The sequence below is a fragment of the Poecile atricapillus genome, chromosome 2, assembly GCF_030490865.1.
Source record: "Poecile atricapillus isolate bPoeAtr1 chromosome 2, bPoeAtr1.hap1, whole genome shotgun sequence".
Lineage (NCBI taxonomy): Eukaryota > Metazoa > Chordata > Aves > Passeriformes > Paridae > Poecile > Poecile atricapillus.
This window is the reverse complement of record NC_081250.1, coordinates 33,944,880-33,960,125: the sequence shown is the minus strand read 5'-3', so window position 1 is coordinate 33,960,125 and position 15,246 is coordinate 33,944,880. Positions and strand designations below refer to the sequence as shown.

The window sequence follows — 15,246 nt, the reverse complement described above, 5'->3', positions numbered from 1 at the left end:
GACACGGGGCTGGGGTGACCCACTGCTGCAAAACCTAAACGGGGAGCCTAAAGAATACCTCCAAAAATTCTCACCGGCCTCTGTGCCTTTTGTCTAATTCCCTTGCGTTAGATCGCACAGGGAGGAGAAGCCAACTCGCGTCTCATCGATGCACTTCCAGTCATTTTATTCCGGTTGACGAGGACTGCAGCGTACTTTTTACAATATTTTCCTTCACTTTAATCCAATTTTCAAAACGGAGCTGCTTATTTTAAAAACAGCTTTGGAAGGATTTCAAGCGTTTCTCCTCGGTTCCGTATGGTTTTTAGATTTGCAATCCGTTTCTATTTAATTTGGCAAATGCAAAATAAACATACCGCAAGAGCGGACTTCCCCAGAGTAATTTTTATACCTGACTTGTGTAGAGAAATGTATTTGGAAGGCGGCGCTGGGGCTCACGTTTCTTTTTATTTAGATCTGTATTTATGAAGCTAAGCCTATTGATAATAGCCTTCCTGTACACCAGCCAATAAACCAGTTCCTTATGTGGTATTAATTTTGTTAGTAATGATATGGCCCTCCTAGGAATCTGATAAGGGTTCGTCCATCGCACATTAACACATCCGAAGTTAGTCGGGTTGGGAAATTACAAACAATGCTGCAGGAGGAAATGCGGGAAGGAAAAAAACCTCGAAGGGTTTCTATAGGCTGGGAGATCTACCCCTGTCACCGCATCCCACGGGCCGGTCAGAAGGAAATCGCTCTGTGATGCTCGCCCCACCACGCTGGAAAAATCAGGCGCCTTTCCACAGAGATTTTATGGGTGTTTCAAAGTTGTAGCATCCCCCGCCTGTCCTGGTGCTTCCCGGGGGCGCGGAGGGAGTCTGGGAAGGGCCCCGCGGGAAGGGACGCTGCCCTCCTGCAGCAAGGAACGATTCCTCCAGGGGAATGTCACGCTGTGGAAAATAAAAAAGCTTTTCCCAGTGGCAGGTAAGCAGCGCGGGACAAGACCACGTGGGGCTTGACAGATCCGTGGGGCGAGGGGGAAGAAGTGCTCCCCGGGGGTTTTGAAGGCCGAGGGTAGGGGCCGGGGAATTTGGGCGCCTCCCCGCAGGCAGCGGCCCCATCCCCTCCGGCAGTGCCCTCCCGGACACGGCAGCCGGGTGCCCGGCAGCCGCTCTCGTCCCGGGCCGTGATGACGCCCGGTCGGCGGCCGCTCGCACCCGCCCGTCCTGCTGGAAGTGGAAACCGGCCGACGGCTGCTTCTCCAGGCGGCGTTCGGGAGAGAGGAGCGAGTGATGCTCCTCAGGGATGGGCAGTGAGAACTGGGCAGCCTCAGGCTCCCCTTGAACTAAAGTGCCCTGAGTTCCGCGGGCCAGGCAGTGAGGCGACTTCAAAATGGCATAAGCGAGAGATGATGGAAGTGAAAGCAAGTCATCATTAAGCATTTAATTACGAAATCTATCTGTCTCTCTGCCTGCATCCCTGCCTGTCTGCTATCTGTCTGCTGCCTCCGCCACAATTACATATTGACTGGACTGGGCTGTCTGCTATCTCGGTATTTATCTAGCGACTCTTATTTCTATTATTTAGTACATTGCTTAAGGGAGACGATGTTTTTGAGGACGCGAAAAGTGAAAAGACCCAAATGGAGAGGGAGGGAGGGGAGATATAAAAATGATCGTCCAAATATAAACACATCAATAAACACAGTGCGCAGCATCCTGCGAGGATCCATTTGAACTGCTCGCGTCTGGATTCTTTCTGTGACATATGTCTGGCTTTATATTTTAAATGGTAATCAGACCTCAGGAAGAATCCAGCGTTAACTAAAGCATTAGAAGCTGCAACCGCACAATCAATCCTCCCAGAGTGGCATTGCTCCCTAAGAGATTCCTCAGCGCAGCGGCGGGCATTTTATCTCCAGGAAAATTAAGCCCAGCCTGGCGTCGTGGCGGTGATGTTAGGCTGCAAGCAGCCCCCTTCCTCGGTAGTTTAACGCGGGAGGCACCAGGCCCCTTTACGGTTTCCAATGATCCGTGATAAACAATAACACGTCTTTTATTTCTTAAAAAAACGAGACAATCAAATAAAATGAGCAGAGGCTGAGCATAAAACACCGGGCGAGCCGTGGCTTTATTAATTTCGTGTGACACATAGGCTGCGCAAGGAGGTGAGCAGGCATTGCTGCTGGAAAGCCCAACCACGGGGAGAGAGGAGCGATAGTAAAAGCTTCATCTGGACACCGCTTCAGCCTAGGTATAATAAACATCAGGACCGCCGGGCTATTTTATAGCGGTGCGTGTGATAAGAGGGGAGCAAAACTTGGATCCAGTACCAGCACAGCCCGCTCCTTCCCTTTCCCCTTCCCTTTCCCCTTCCCTTTCCCCTTCCCTTTCCCCTTCCCCTTCCCTTTCCCCTTCCCTTTCCCCTTCCCTTTCCCCTTCCCCTTCCCGGGAGCGCGGCTCCCGCCTGGGCGCAGGCGCTCGCCCATGTGGTGGAAGCGCGCGCGCCTGTGTGTATGGAAATCCATATTACACATTAATATACATCTATCTTCCAAATTCAGAGGTCGACCTGAGAGCAGCTCTGTGCATACGAAACCAGACTGGGAGGGGTTGCTGGGGAGGCCCGGGCTTCCATTGGCTGCGGGCGCCTGCCGTGGTGCGGGGGTATCTCTCATCATATTCAGCATGTTTTGCACAAGAAATGTCAGCCAGAAAGGGCTATCCGCTCCCTTCGCCAAATTATTCCACAACAATGTCATGCTCCGAGAGCCCGGCTGCAAACTCTTTTTTGGTAGACTCCCTGATCAGCTCGGGCAGAGGGGAAGCGGCGGGAGCAGGAGGCGGAGGCGGAGGCGGAGGCGGCTACTATCCCAACAGTGGTATCTACCTGCCACAGGCGTCCGATCTGTCCTACGGGCTGCAAAGCTGCGGACTTTTCCCCGTTCTCAGCAAACGCAATGAAGGTACTTCTCAAAGCATGGTCCCCAGCTCGCACTCCTACGTGTCAGGGATGGAAGTGTGGCTAGATCCCCCCCGGTCCTGTCGCATGGAAGAGCCGGAGAGCCAGCAGGCCACCTCGTGCTCCTTCGCTCCGAGCATTAAGGAGGAGAGCTCTTACTGCCTCTATGACTCAGAGAAATGCCCCAAGGGCTCGGCAGCCACAGACCTCGCTCCCTTCCCCCGGCTGAGTGCCGAGGTCAGCCCAGCCAGCAGCGGCGGCGGGGTCCCCGTCCCGGGCTACTTCCGCCTGTCCCAGGCTTATGGCACTTCCAAGAACTACGGCGCGGGGCCAGCCGGGGCTGCCCCTTTCCCTCCGCAGCCCCCCGGTCGCTTCCAGACGCCTCCATCTTTGCCTCCCGTCCCGGACGCGGGGAGGAAGGAGGATGAGGAACGCTCCCCAAGCCCCTTGGCGTGCGTCTCCCAGAGGGAGGAAGAGACTCAGGCTTCATCTTCCACCGCAGAGGAGCTCTCTCCAGCTCCGTCAGAGAGCAGCAAAGCTTCTCCCGAGAAAGAGCCTGTAGGTAAGCGAATGATGATGGTGATGGTGGTAGTGATGATTAAAGAGAAAGAAAGGAAAAAAAAAAAAAAAGGAAAAAGAAATAGTCGTTGAGGATCATAGCGGCATTGAGATGCGAAAGGAGGATCCCAGCTGCCCCGCGGGGCTGCCAAGAAGCGCTGCTCAGACTGACCTTCTGAACTTTGTAATATTCGGGCATGGGGTTGCCGTAAAAATTAATGTCCATCCTATAGTTTAAAACCCTTAGAGCCTCCTCTATGGGCAACCTTAGCCTGCATGCTGCTAAAACATATAGAAAAACAAGATCAATCTCTCCCCCGTGATGTGAAGGTGCCTACCAGATAACAGAGATGTTTGTAAAGCATCCAAAATAAGCAATAGGCAGTGCCAATAAATAAACCTATTAACGCGGTAAGTTATATTTTACGATCCAGAATGCTTTTCGGAATAACAGCCGCTCTGAAATGTGCCATCTATGAGCTGCTATCAAATTAGACTGATGAATGCACGGCGAATGTCCTTCAGCATCTACACTAGATAACAGAGTTGTTATTTATACATTTTCTTATTTATTTCCCTTTCGTGTCCCCATGGCAAAAAATAACTCCCCTTCCCCGGACGGCAGACTTTTCAGGAGCTTCTGTCCGTCCGCCTTTCAGACGCCCTCTTATTCCTTTCAGCCTACCCGTTGGAAAGTAGTATTTAAAGAAAAGGAAAAAAAAAAAGGTCAGCGAAAAACTGTTAAGAGAGCCAACCCCAAACCACTAACCACTCTGAGCCACCAAGGGATTGGTGCTACCTCTTTCCCAGCCAGTTCCACTGATAGAAATCACCTCGAAACGTTTTCATTAGTGTTATGACTGTATTTTTGCTTCCCCGAAATGGTTGGAAAAGAGAGGGCCATGGCGAAGCTCTCCGGAAAGGCAGGGGCTGAAGGCAGGGAGGCTCCGGCTCCCCAGCTCACCTTGTTTTCCACCTCCGTAGCACACTGACAAAGTCCGGATCCGGAGGCTTTGTTTTTTTGGAAGCAGGTGCCTGGGGGGAAGGAAATAGGGCTGCGGGCCCTTCACCAGCTGCCCCCAGTACCAGAGGGCTCGGAATGGCCGACAGGGAGAGGCTAGGAGCTCGTTTTGGAGGGTCGGAGATGAACTACGATCTGGGGCACGCTGCCCCACCAGAGGCTGTCCGGAGGTTTTTGAGCAGTGGCAGTTTTTACCCGGGCATGCCCAAAACCTTTGGGAAACCTTTTTGAAGCTCTCGGTTCTCGCAAGGATACCCCACATTCCAATTGTCCGTAGCTGGCGGAGAGAGCCCACCGCACACACAGACACACGCACAGATGCTCCTTCCACCCTCTCCCCCGCAGCTCTTTGCCTCCTACCCGATGGTAACGTCCATTTTTTACTTTCTCAAAACTAGGCAATTCAAAAGGAGAAAATGCAGCAAACTGGCTCACGGCAAAAAGTGGCAGAAAGAAACGATGCCCCTATACCAAGCATCAAACTCTCGAGCTGGAAAAGGAGTTTCTATTCAATATGTACCTGACTCGTGAGCGTCGCCTAGAGATCAGCCGCACAGTCCACCTCACAGACAGACAAGTTAAAATCTGGTTTCAGAACCGCAGAATGAAACTGAAGAAAATGAACAGAGAGAATAGGATTCGGGAGCTCACAGCCAACTTTAATTTCTCTTGATGAACCTATAAACACATCTTTATGGTTTAAAGAGCCAGTATCATTTTCCTAGGCTGTATTCATCCGCACCTGTATGGATTAACGATTTTAGGCGCTCTCAATATGTCCTTAACCTCTTAAGAGCTACTTTTGGGGGGTGGGCGGACTAAAGCCACGCTAAAGCACAAAATGCCGTGCGTGAACCTCCCCTCTTCCTTCAGCCTTTCCCGGGGCCAATTTGTTCCTCTAAGCTTTGAAACACAAAAATACCATTTCAGAAGCTGCAAATATGTTTTCCCTTATCTCTTTCTCTCTCTGAAAAGTAAACAATCCTGCTTAAAGGTGCATTCTTTAAAAATATAAGTGCTGTAACTTGGACTGTACGTAGCTGCACAACGAAGAATTTAAGCGTTGCCATATTTCTATATTTTGGGAGCTTTCCCCTTCTCTGTTTGCCTTGTCTCCCCCTCCCCCTTTTTTCCTTCCAAAAGCGGGACTTAAAATAATGAAATGCAGGCATCCTTGAAAAGGGTTTAACGGGAACGGGTGTTAGGAGTGATTTTTTTTGTTGTTGTTTTTTACACTTTACCTTAAAAGCCAATATTACAGCTTTAAATTTGGCCAGGAAAATGAAATATCTTCTCTTTAAAGTTATAAAAGAGTTCCTTTTACTCATGGACTAAATTATTACACTTACCTCTGAATTTCTCTCGCTGGTTGTAGATATTTACTTAATGTAGTTTTGCTTAAATATGTGAATTTGGTGATTTTCTTTTGTGTCTATATATAACGTTACCGTTGGTAACGCATGACAAGCACACAGAAATTCCCCCTTGAGAAGAAAATAGTCACTTTTTTCCTCACTAATTTCACTGAAAAATATATATCCTGAACTTTCAGATGGACTTTCTGAGCCAGAGTCTGAGATTGTGAGGGAGAATATGTCCATCTTCCTTTATACTGTGAAGTTACATGCATTAAAGGGTCAAACATATAGGTGAAAAAATTTAAAAATATTAAAAAAAAAAAAAAAGAAAGAAGGGGAAAAGCTATAAATACAGATATGGATAAATGTCTATTATTATTAAAATGCCGATACTGTTTTAAGCAAATGCATTCTATCGTTATTATAAATGTTAGCTCTAGCTATATCTAGTTCTTACCTTAAATCGGAATAAATTAATATTGTAATGCTGCTGTGCGTGAAAAAGACGATGTTTATGTTCTCATAGAAGAATAAAAAAAAAAAACGTGGAATGAATCCTTTTAATTTTACCTCTTTTTGTGACTGTTTATCCTCAGGTTCTACTTTATGTCTTCGAGAACTTTTACAACAGGAATAGTTGCCTAAACCCCCTGCAATTACTTTAGGAATCTATTTAAATATTACCTAGACGGTCGTAATTTGTCTGGGCCATATAGCGATGGTGCTCTAAGGTTTGTCGGCTTTTGTTCAGTTTTATGACTTGCTAGTATATCTGGATTGTTGCTGTCTTGAACGAGTGGTTTCAGTTGACTGAGGAACTGCATAGACTGAGGAAGCAAATTACTATTTCTTGAGGGTAGGGAAACGATATATTTCTTTTCTTTCCTTTTTTTTTTTTTTTTTTTTTTTTTTTTTTTGGTTAATCGAACACCTACAAGTGTGTGCGGAGATCTTTAACTCCAGAGGACGTTGACAAAATTCTAGCTTTATCTCAGGGCTGAGAAGAAATCGTAAAGGTGAGCTCATGGGGAGGGGAGGGGGGACCCCAGCCTCGCCTCCCTGCCAGCGGGCCCCTCCAGGCAAGGTTATTCCCTACCTGGCTGCATGTGGAAGAGCTTATTTCACACAGGCTGCATTTTTTATTTATTTATTTATTTATTTAATCCTCTTTTCCTTGCTGCATGTTTAGCTAATAGGGTCTCGCACAAAGGGAAGGCGAAAGGAAGGATGGAAGAAAAGAGACAGCTAATGCTTCCTTGCAAGGGTATATGTATGCGGGGAGGAGGAGGGGGGACAGACTTTGAACCCGGGCTTCTTGGGAGCCGTTAGCTTTTCGTGATGTAACATGGTCGTGCACGGCCCTTTTTTTCCCCGATTACATCTGCATGGAAAGGCGAAAGCTGCCCGCTCGCGCGTGTGTGGGTGGTTGTTATTATATTTTATTCTTGTTTTCATTAACCCACCCGAGGCTGGCCGGGGGGCGCGGAGGGGCGCCGGCGGGGTGGGCGGGAGGGCGAGAGGGATGTTTTAGTCACGTCTCTGGTTTTATTTTCGTAGCGGGATCCTTGCGTTAAGGACCACGGCAATGGGGAGAGTAATAATTAGCGCCTGAGAACTGCTCTGTGGTTTAGGTAGTTTCATGTTGTTGGGGCTCCACCTTTCTCTCTACAGCACGAAACTGCCTTAATTACTTCAGTTGATATCATCACCAGGTATGCTTGGTGCGAGGGTCCTTTCTACCCGAAGAAATCTTAGCGCTGAAGTGAACTGTAGGCGTCAAGTCCCAATGCCATTGTTTCCCATCTGCAGCGGAGCCTCCTTTGATTCCTCAGATAAACACTGCAGCCGAGGGGGGAAGCTTGACAAGTTCTTCAAGGTTAGCTAGCTCCTAAGCGAGTCCCTGCCTGCTTGCGGGTTTTTAATATATCTCGTTGGCTGCATTCAAGGTCAGGTGCGTTTTTGCATTCCGCTCGGCGTGGGTCGAGCTCGGGGGGCCGGGGGGAGGTGGGTGGCTGTTTTATTTTTCAATCTGGATTTATTAAAAACCAAGAGACCCGAAAGCGTGCCTGGGGGAGGGGGTGGGGAGAGACCAAATTTGCCTGCCCCGCTCCAGGCGTCATCAAAAACAGGGGCCCGGAGCGCATCGCCCGCGGCCGGGTGGAGCCGCTGGCTGCGGGGGTGCCCTCGGCCCCCGCGGTGGGGTGGCTGGTGCTGCCGGAGCCTGGCGCACGGCTCGGCCGGCTCCGTGCCTCCGCCGTCGGGCCCGCTACCCCGGGGCTGCCCGGGGGCGCCGGCTGCCCTGCGGCCCGCAAGGCCTCGGTTACGATCACGATTGCGGTGCGGGCTCTCCGCGGCGGCGGAACGGGCAACAGCGACCTCTCCGGGCCCGCTGCCGTCGCCGCCACCGCCGCCTTTTGTGTTCGCAGCGCGACCGCGGGCAATGGGCGGGCTCCGGCCGGGCCCTCCGCCAGCAGCCAGCGCCGGCGCGGCCGCGGAGCGGGGCACCCTTCGCGGAGGAAAGGAGGGCGGGAAAAAGGACAGAAAACTCACTCGTTGCACATTTATTTCTATGAATTTTTTAGCGGTCGTGATTATTTTTGCCTTAAAAAAATAGCGAGAGTAAAAGCTAAAAACTTTTTCGAAACTTCGGGCTGGGCTGCAGGAGCTCAGATGAGTTGGATAGCGGATTTCAGCCGTACTCGGAAAAGCAGTCGTCTCCGACCGAGGCAGGAGCAGAGCTCTGCATTGCAGTCAAATTTAAGTGCTTGTGTTTGCCTCTACACACAAGGTCTGACGGGCTATCTGCAGGGTCTGTGTACATTTCGGAAAGTGTATTTACAGTGCTGTGTCTGTTTGTGCCCGTATGGCGTCTTTGCCTCTGCTCTTTTGATTCCCAGTTGAATCGCCTCATCCTGATTTTGGACTGCTTCCTCTAAATTCTGAATCATTTTTTCTCTTCACTGTGCCAAAACCCCTCCGTGGCTTCGTAGCACCACTGGTTCCGTGAGAGAGGTCTGCAGTGGCAGGAAACCCTGGGGAAAGGCGATCCTGAACTTCCCGTTCAGGAGAGATCGCCAACGCCCGCGAACTCCTGCCCCGCTCCCGCTTATGCTCCGCTCCTCCGCCGTGCGTGGCTAATGAAGCAGCGCTGGCAGATGCCCCCCCCCTCCCCGCTTAAAAACCGACGGGATCCTTCCTGATGCAGCCGGGGGTCGGAACTAGCGGGATGGGAGCTCTGCTGGTTCGGTTATGTTGGGATGGATGAAAGGGAGTACTTTTAATTTGGGCACGATCGCTCCCACAGTGCTTGGTTCCTGGGAATTCTGGTTTCATATAGCGTTTTTATGTCAATGTCTGCTTCGGCCCTGTTTGGGGGCTTTTGCCCCCGAAGGTGTAAGTCACCAAAACCTTAAGTCATTTGCAAAGTAAATTGACGAAGGGAAATCGCCTTCATGGCTCATATGAAAAACGTACTTTGGGTGAAAATGGATCTAAAACGGCGATAAAAGAGTCGAATATGCCAGCGTTATTATCAGCAACGTGACCGCGTGAAAAATGTCCAATTATTTGCTGTATTTCTCCTCTTGCTTTCTGTATAACCTCTTCTGCCTCTTGGATGCTGGCAGTGAACAAATGCGGAATTTTACAGGGGAAATAAAAATGCAGTCACGTTCTTTTAAACGCCATTGTTATTGTTATTCATTTGCTATTAGTTTTGGTGAGGAACCAAAAAATAAAACCCGCTGCTGAAGTTGAGAACCCAAATTCGAATATAAACATCCAGGACTCCTGCAGCTAAGATTATTTTTTCTGAATGGAAAAAGGAAGTTCTACAATCACATTTCACCACAGCTGACTCTTAATAATAAATACAAATGACGTGGAGTTCCGTCTTTCCAGGAAAGAAATACAATTATTTTTTTTCTATGTGTCTATACAATGGGAGAAAAAAAGAAAAAAAAAACGAGAGAGCTTTATTTGCATTTTTAAAATTGTTAGAAAATAACGGGCCCCTTGTTTATTAAGATCTTGCAACTGTTCCACGATTTACGAACTCTAATGGGGTATAATAGTTTCATTATGGGCCTTTGTAATTTTGACTGTGGAAGAGAGCGGTGTTAAAATAGGACCTCTGTAAGATTTCGGATTAAACTGCTGAGAAGACATGAAAAGAAAAAGAAAGAAAGAGAGAGAGAGAGAAGGAGAGAGAAAGCCCACATAGCGATGTAAAACTAATTAGAACCACACTTTCGCATGCACAGTATTTACACGCGATTTTAATCATTACTCAGTCGTCCCTACCATTTGCTGGGCTCTATTTTCAATACCAAATATTTCGAGTAAATTGAGCCTCTCACGGAGATTTTTTGTGCCCCCTGCATCTTAGTGACCGCGCTCCTTCGCCAGCCACGGGGATAAACAGCGTGAATGTCCGCCAGGGAGAAACCAGGGAGTCGCAGGCGTGTTTGCCAAGAGCTCAGCCACTACTTTAATTCCTAACACTGGACTTGGATCTGGCCGCCTCTTACTTTCCCCCGCGCACCCTCCCCTCCTTCTGCGGAGGATTGCAACCCTCCGCTCGGCTTCCGATGCCGCTAGCGTGTGTCCTGCAGTCACAGGAGGTGCCAGCAAATAAATAACTATATTTGAACATAAATTTGATTCACCAGAATGCGGGACGGCCGACTGCGAACGCCCCTTTGATAGCCGCCTGGAGAGGCAGGGTGCCTTTCGGCAGAGGGGAGACGGGGCATTTTCTCCCCTTTCCCCCCGCTGCTTCCCTGCATAGTTGAAGAATTAATTGTGGTGATAAATACCGCCGGCCGGCTCTGGCCGCACTCCTTCCCTCCCGGCCAGGACGGCGGCTCCCCTCCGGCCGCCGCCGCACCGCCGCCCAGCCCCGGCTCCTTTCCCCGGCCTGGCGAGGGGTCCCGGTCCAAGGGCAGGGGCAGCGGGGAGGACGAGGAGGGTGTTTCGGTCACTGCCGCGCCGTGCCCGGCGGGGTGGGCTGGTGAAGTGCAGTTTGGTGCGGGTCAGGCTAAATACCGAGCCAGCGCCTGCCCCTGTCCTTCTCCGGCCGGGCGGGGAGGGCCGGCTCTGCGCCGGGGTTTCGGAAAGGGGATACGTTGAATTTGACTTTCCGCTGCCAGCCCTGAGCCGAACGGAACGGTATTATTTACAGTGGGTTCCCAAACTAAACACAATAGTATAATTTAACCTTTCCAAGCACTCGTAAATTTTTACTGCTGTGAAACACAGCGATGCAAATGAGCGCGCTCATAGTTACTGACTTAATAACAACCCCGTGGCTCCCGAAACAATAACTCCTTATGAAATATAATAAATGTATATTTAAATACAGTATACCGCAACTACTATTTTGCTCTTTTTATTGCTTCAGTTATTGTATCATTTTATGTGAAGGTCTCCGATCACAGGAGCGGCGAGATTTTTTTTCGCAGAGAACACGACCCACTGATGGGATGATTAATTTTGATATAAAATAGTCCGCTTAAACGAAAAAAAAAAAAAAAAAAAAAAGAGAGAGAGAAAGAGAGAGAGGGGAGAGAGAGAGGAAGAGAAAGAGGGGAGGGGGGCTGTAATACGGAATCTGATCTTTTAATCTCAGTTGGCCGCAATTAAAACAAACCCCGCCGTATAACTCAAATATCCCTTTGCATAAAAACATATGGCCTCGCTATAAAAATTATGGCTGGAAAACACTGACCCATTAATAGCCCGCGGACTGATTTATACTTTATTGTTCTGCTCCCCCGCCACGTGACAGGCGCAGCCAATGGGCGCCTGCGCTGCCCTCAACTTATTACTGACTCTACTTGTCCGCCAGCACCAAGTTGTTACGTGAAACCCGCAGCCCCGAACCGCGGCGGGTCCGCCGCCGCCCGCCCGCCCGCCCGCCATGTCGGCTCCCGGGACCCTCAGCAATTACTACGTGGACTCCTTCCTGGTGCCGGAGGGGGACGAGCTGGCGGCGCCCCGCTACGCCCCCGCCCCGCTGGGGCCGCCGCCGCGGCCGGCGGCGCTGGCCGAGCACCCCGAGCTGGCCCCCTGCAGCTTCCAGCCCAAGGCGCCCGTCTTCGGCCCCCCCTGGAGCCCCGCGCACCCCGCCGGCGCCAGCGGCGTCCCCGCCGTCTACCACCCGTACGCGCACCACCAGGCGCCCGTGGCACCGCCCGACGGCAGGTACATGCGTTCGTGGCTTGAGCCTGTGCCGGGCTCCTTGTCTTTCCCCGGGTTACCTACCAGCAGGCATTACGGCATTAAACCTGAACCGCTGGCGGCCAGGAGGGCTGACTGTACCACGTTTGACACTCACACTTTGTCTCTCTCTGATTATGCTTGTGGTTCTCCTCCAGTTGATAGGGATAAGCAAAGCCACGAAGGCGCATTCTCTGAAAGCAATGGAGAAAGTGAGGCAAACGGAGAGAAACCGCAGATCGATCCAAGTAAGTGGGACGGCAAGGGTAATGGACTTCAGGGCTCTGCGCCGGCCGCGGGGAGGTGTCGAGGCTCTGGGGCTAATTACACGGCCGAGCACCGGCCACCGCCGCCGCTGCGCCAGCCCGCCGGGGTCTGCCATCTGCAGAAACCAGCGCTGCCTTTCTCAGGCTCGAACGGGATCTAGGACGGCTCTGGCTTTCCAGGGTGAAAGGAAAACAAAAACCCACCCTACAACTGCAACTTAAACAAATATTAAAAAAAAAATAAAAAAAAAAAAAAGAGAGAGAGAGAGAAAGAGAAATGCAATAGCCGCCCATCCCGGCTCCTGCCACCCCAGCAAACTCAGCAGGACATGCTCACATCCTCCTGCCTCGCCGAGCTCCGGGGCGTGGGTAGACGCCGGGGAGAGGGGTGCCTAGAAAGCACTGGATGTGAATCTGATCTTTTTTGAGACGGCTCTCAGGCCAGGCGGCTATTGCTGGGCTGAGAACAGAAACCTCGCCGTTGACTTGGTTCCTCCCCTCCCCCTTTCGTCTCCTCGGCGGAAAACCCCAGGCTGGACGCTCCCAGGACTACGAGACTGGTGGCAGAGCGCCTCGGGATTACTATTGCGATTAACGCCGTGCGAATAAGGGTCCTAAGAGGGCGAGGGTTTAATTATGCCAGCTGTAGATTAACTCGCCAGCTCCCTGGGTCTTGCCAGGGATGACACAGGAGAAGGTAGAGATTAAAAAGACAAACAATTTCGATGACATGTTGATCTGGCTGGTCACTCCCCGGGCTGGCAGTTTGAGGTGTGGGGAGGCCAGGAAGGAGGGAGGGAGTTAGAGAGAGAAGAAGAGAGAAGAGGAGAAGGTATTTTAAAATTGTATTCTCCAAACAATAAAAAAGGCGAGGGGAGGCGGGGGCAGCGGGGCTTTGCCGCGTGTGGTTGCGTGTGACCTCCCCATGTGTCTGTATTTTGGAGTCCATTGTGCCTCACGAGCCTGTGCCTCGGGAAATGAGAGCCACGTCCTAAACACGAATACCGGCACACCTGATGGGCTGTTTCTGCGTGGATTTCCCTCCCAGCCCCCTCCCTCCACCTCCCACCCTCCCCCTCAGCCTGAACTTCTGTTGTTTTCGTTGTAGATAATCCAGCTGCAAACTGGCTCCACGCAAGGTCCACCAGGAAAAAGCGATGCCCTTACACCAAGCATCAGACACTGGAACTGGAGAAGGAGTTTCTGTTCAATATGTATCTCACTAGGGACCGTAGATATGAGGTGGCCAGACTCCTCAATTTAACAGAGAGACAAGTGAAAATCTGGTTTCAGAACAGGAGGATGAAAATGAAGAAAATCAACAAAGATCGAGCGAAGGACGAATGATGGCGACACGTGGGTTAAACTGAAAACGCGTAAAGTAAAAGAAAAAAAAAAAGAAAAAAGTTAAAACAAACAAAAAAATCATCCCCTCGAGCCCTGCCATGCAATGCATCTGGGTCCAGGCCTCATTTTTTTCCCTTGGCAAATTCTGATTATGATTGTACAATGATAGTCACAGAGGCCAGATTGCCAGGAGAGGTACAGTAAGACTTTTAATTTTCTAATAGGAAAGAAAAAGGGGGCATTAGCACGAAAAGGCTGTTTAACTGGCTTGTATAAATCTACCTGTTTCTTCACTTAACGAAAGAAAAAAAAAAGAAAAAAACTACCTTTTCATAATGCACAACTATTTACGGACTGTGTAGTTTAGTCTACGTAGTTAATTTTATTCGCTCTTTGCGTGGCAGAGAGATCTCTGCTCTAATACTTGAACACTGTGTTTTATTGTGGTAATTATGTTTGTGACTCAATTTATGTGCTTGGGTGCTGTACCGGATGTAATGGTGTAAGCTAGAATTCAATTTGAACTCAGGTTGTTTATTATAAAAATTGCATAGAGTATAGCTCTGTAGTGTATTAAGTCTTTTCTGTATAATTAGACAGTTAACCTTTGATTGTAAAATATATATATTATATATATCCCAATGCAAAATAATAAAAAAAAAAGGTAGAAGAAATGTTTGTTCGGGATGTCTGGGAATTACGGTTCTCAAAATATGAAGCAAGTAATTTTAGTATGCACAGTTGATATATATATAGTACTGTCTTCGTCGGTTGTATATATAATCTATATATTAAAAAAAGTAAATAAACAGACTAGCTTAAATATTGTTTTTGCACCAGTGAGCAGTTAGCAGGTTTCGGAGCTATACGTATATGTGAAAAGGGTTACTACCTATGGTTTATGTTTGAATTTTAATCGAATGATTTGATGGTTATTGTAATGAAGGTTAATTTTATTGATAATAAATTATACATTATAAAAACCTACATTTGGTTATTGTAAATTTGTATCGATTAAAAAAAAAAAAATCTGGGAACTTATGTTGATGCAGAACGTACACTGTCTATTTTGAAACAGTTACCTCATGGCCTACTGACCAAATTGTTGTCTTGAAATTATATTTAACTTTTTGCCAAATAAAATATATTGATTCTTTTATATTTTGTGATGTTTTAACATTATTGAGGAGAGGTTCTTCCACGGCACGCCGAATCTCGCCAGCAGATGTGGCAGAGCTAGGGCAGCTGCAGAGGTGAGGCGAGGAGTGGTATTATTCTCGAGCCAAGGCGAACCCACGGTTTTATAAACGCAGCCCCCAGGTGATGGAAATTTGGTCTTATTTTCATTCTAAATGGACAGACTCAGGTCCTAAATGCCGCAGTTTCTTTGGGGGTAGGGATTTCTTCCCCCCTTCTGGCTATGATTTGGTGAGCTGGTGCTTAGCAGTGCGCGGAGGGAGCCCCTTGGATGGCAGCGGGGCACGGTGCCGAGCTAACGCCGTCTTAATAAAACTCGCCGGCGGGGCTGGGG

General features: G+C 49.3%; 2 protein-coding genes across 3 annotated transcripts; both read left to right on the top strand.

Annotated features, from left to right (window-relative positions):
• Positions 1 to 2,223: 2,223 nt before the first annotated feature.
• Positions 2,224 to 6,249, top strand: HOXA10 (homeobox A10). Of its 2 annotated transcripts, XM_058831354.1 has the most exons (3): positions 2,224 to 2,238; positions 2,549 to 3,508; positions 4,924 to 6,249. In XM_058831354.1, the coding sequence occupies exons 2-3, from the start codon at positions 2,689 to 2,691 to the stop codon at positions 5,196 to 5,198; spliced, it is 1,095 nt and encodes a 364-aa protein (XP_058687337.1). In that variant the 5' UTR covers positions 2,224 to 2,238; positions 2,549 to 2,688; the 3' UTR covers positions 5,199 to 6,249. The 2 variants fall into 2 exon arrangements, with proteins under 2 accessions (XP_058687337.1, XP_058687338.1); XM_058831355.1 differs by lacking the exon at positions 2,224 to 2,238 and having other exon boundaries at positions 2,526 to 3,508.
• Positions 6,250 to 11,466: 5,217 nt separating this feature from the next.
• Positions 11,467 to 14,792, top strand: HOXA9 (homeobox A9). The gene is made up of 2 exons (XM_058831358.1): positions 11,467 to 12,350; positions 13,477 to 14,792. Exons 1-2 carry the CDS (start codon positions 11,804 to 11,806, stop codon positions 13,713 to 13,715), a joined length of 786 nt encoding a protein of 261 aa, XP_058687341.1. The 5' UTR covers positions 11,467 to 11,803; the 3' UTR covers positions 13,716 to 14,792.
• Positions 14,793 to 15,246: the final 454 nt, after the last annotated feature.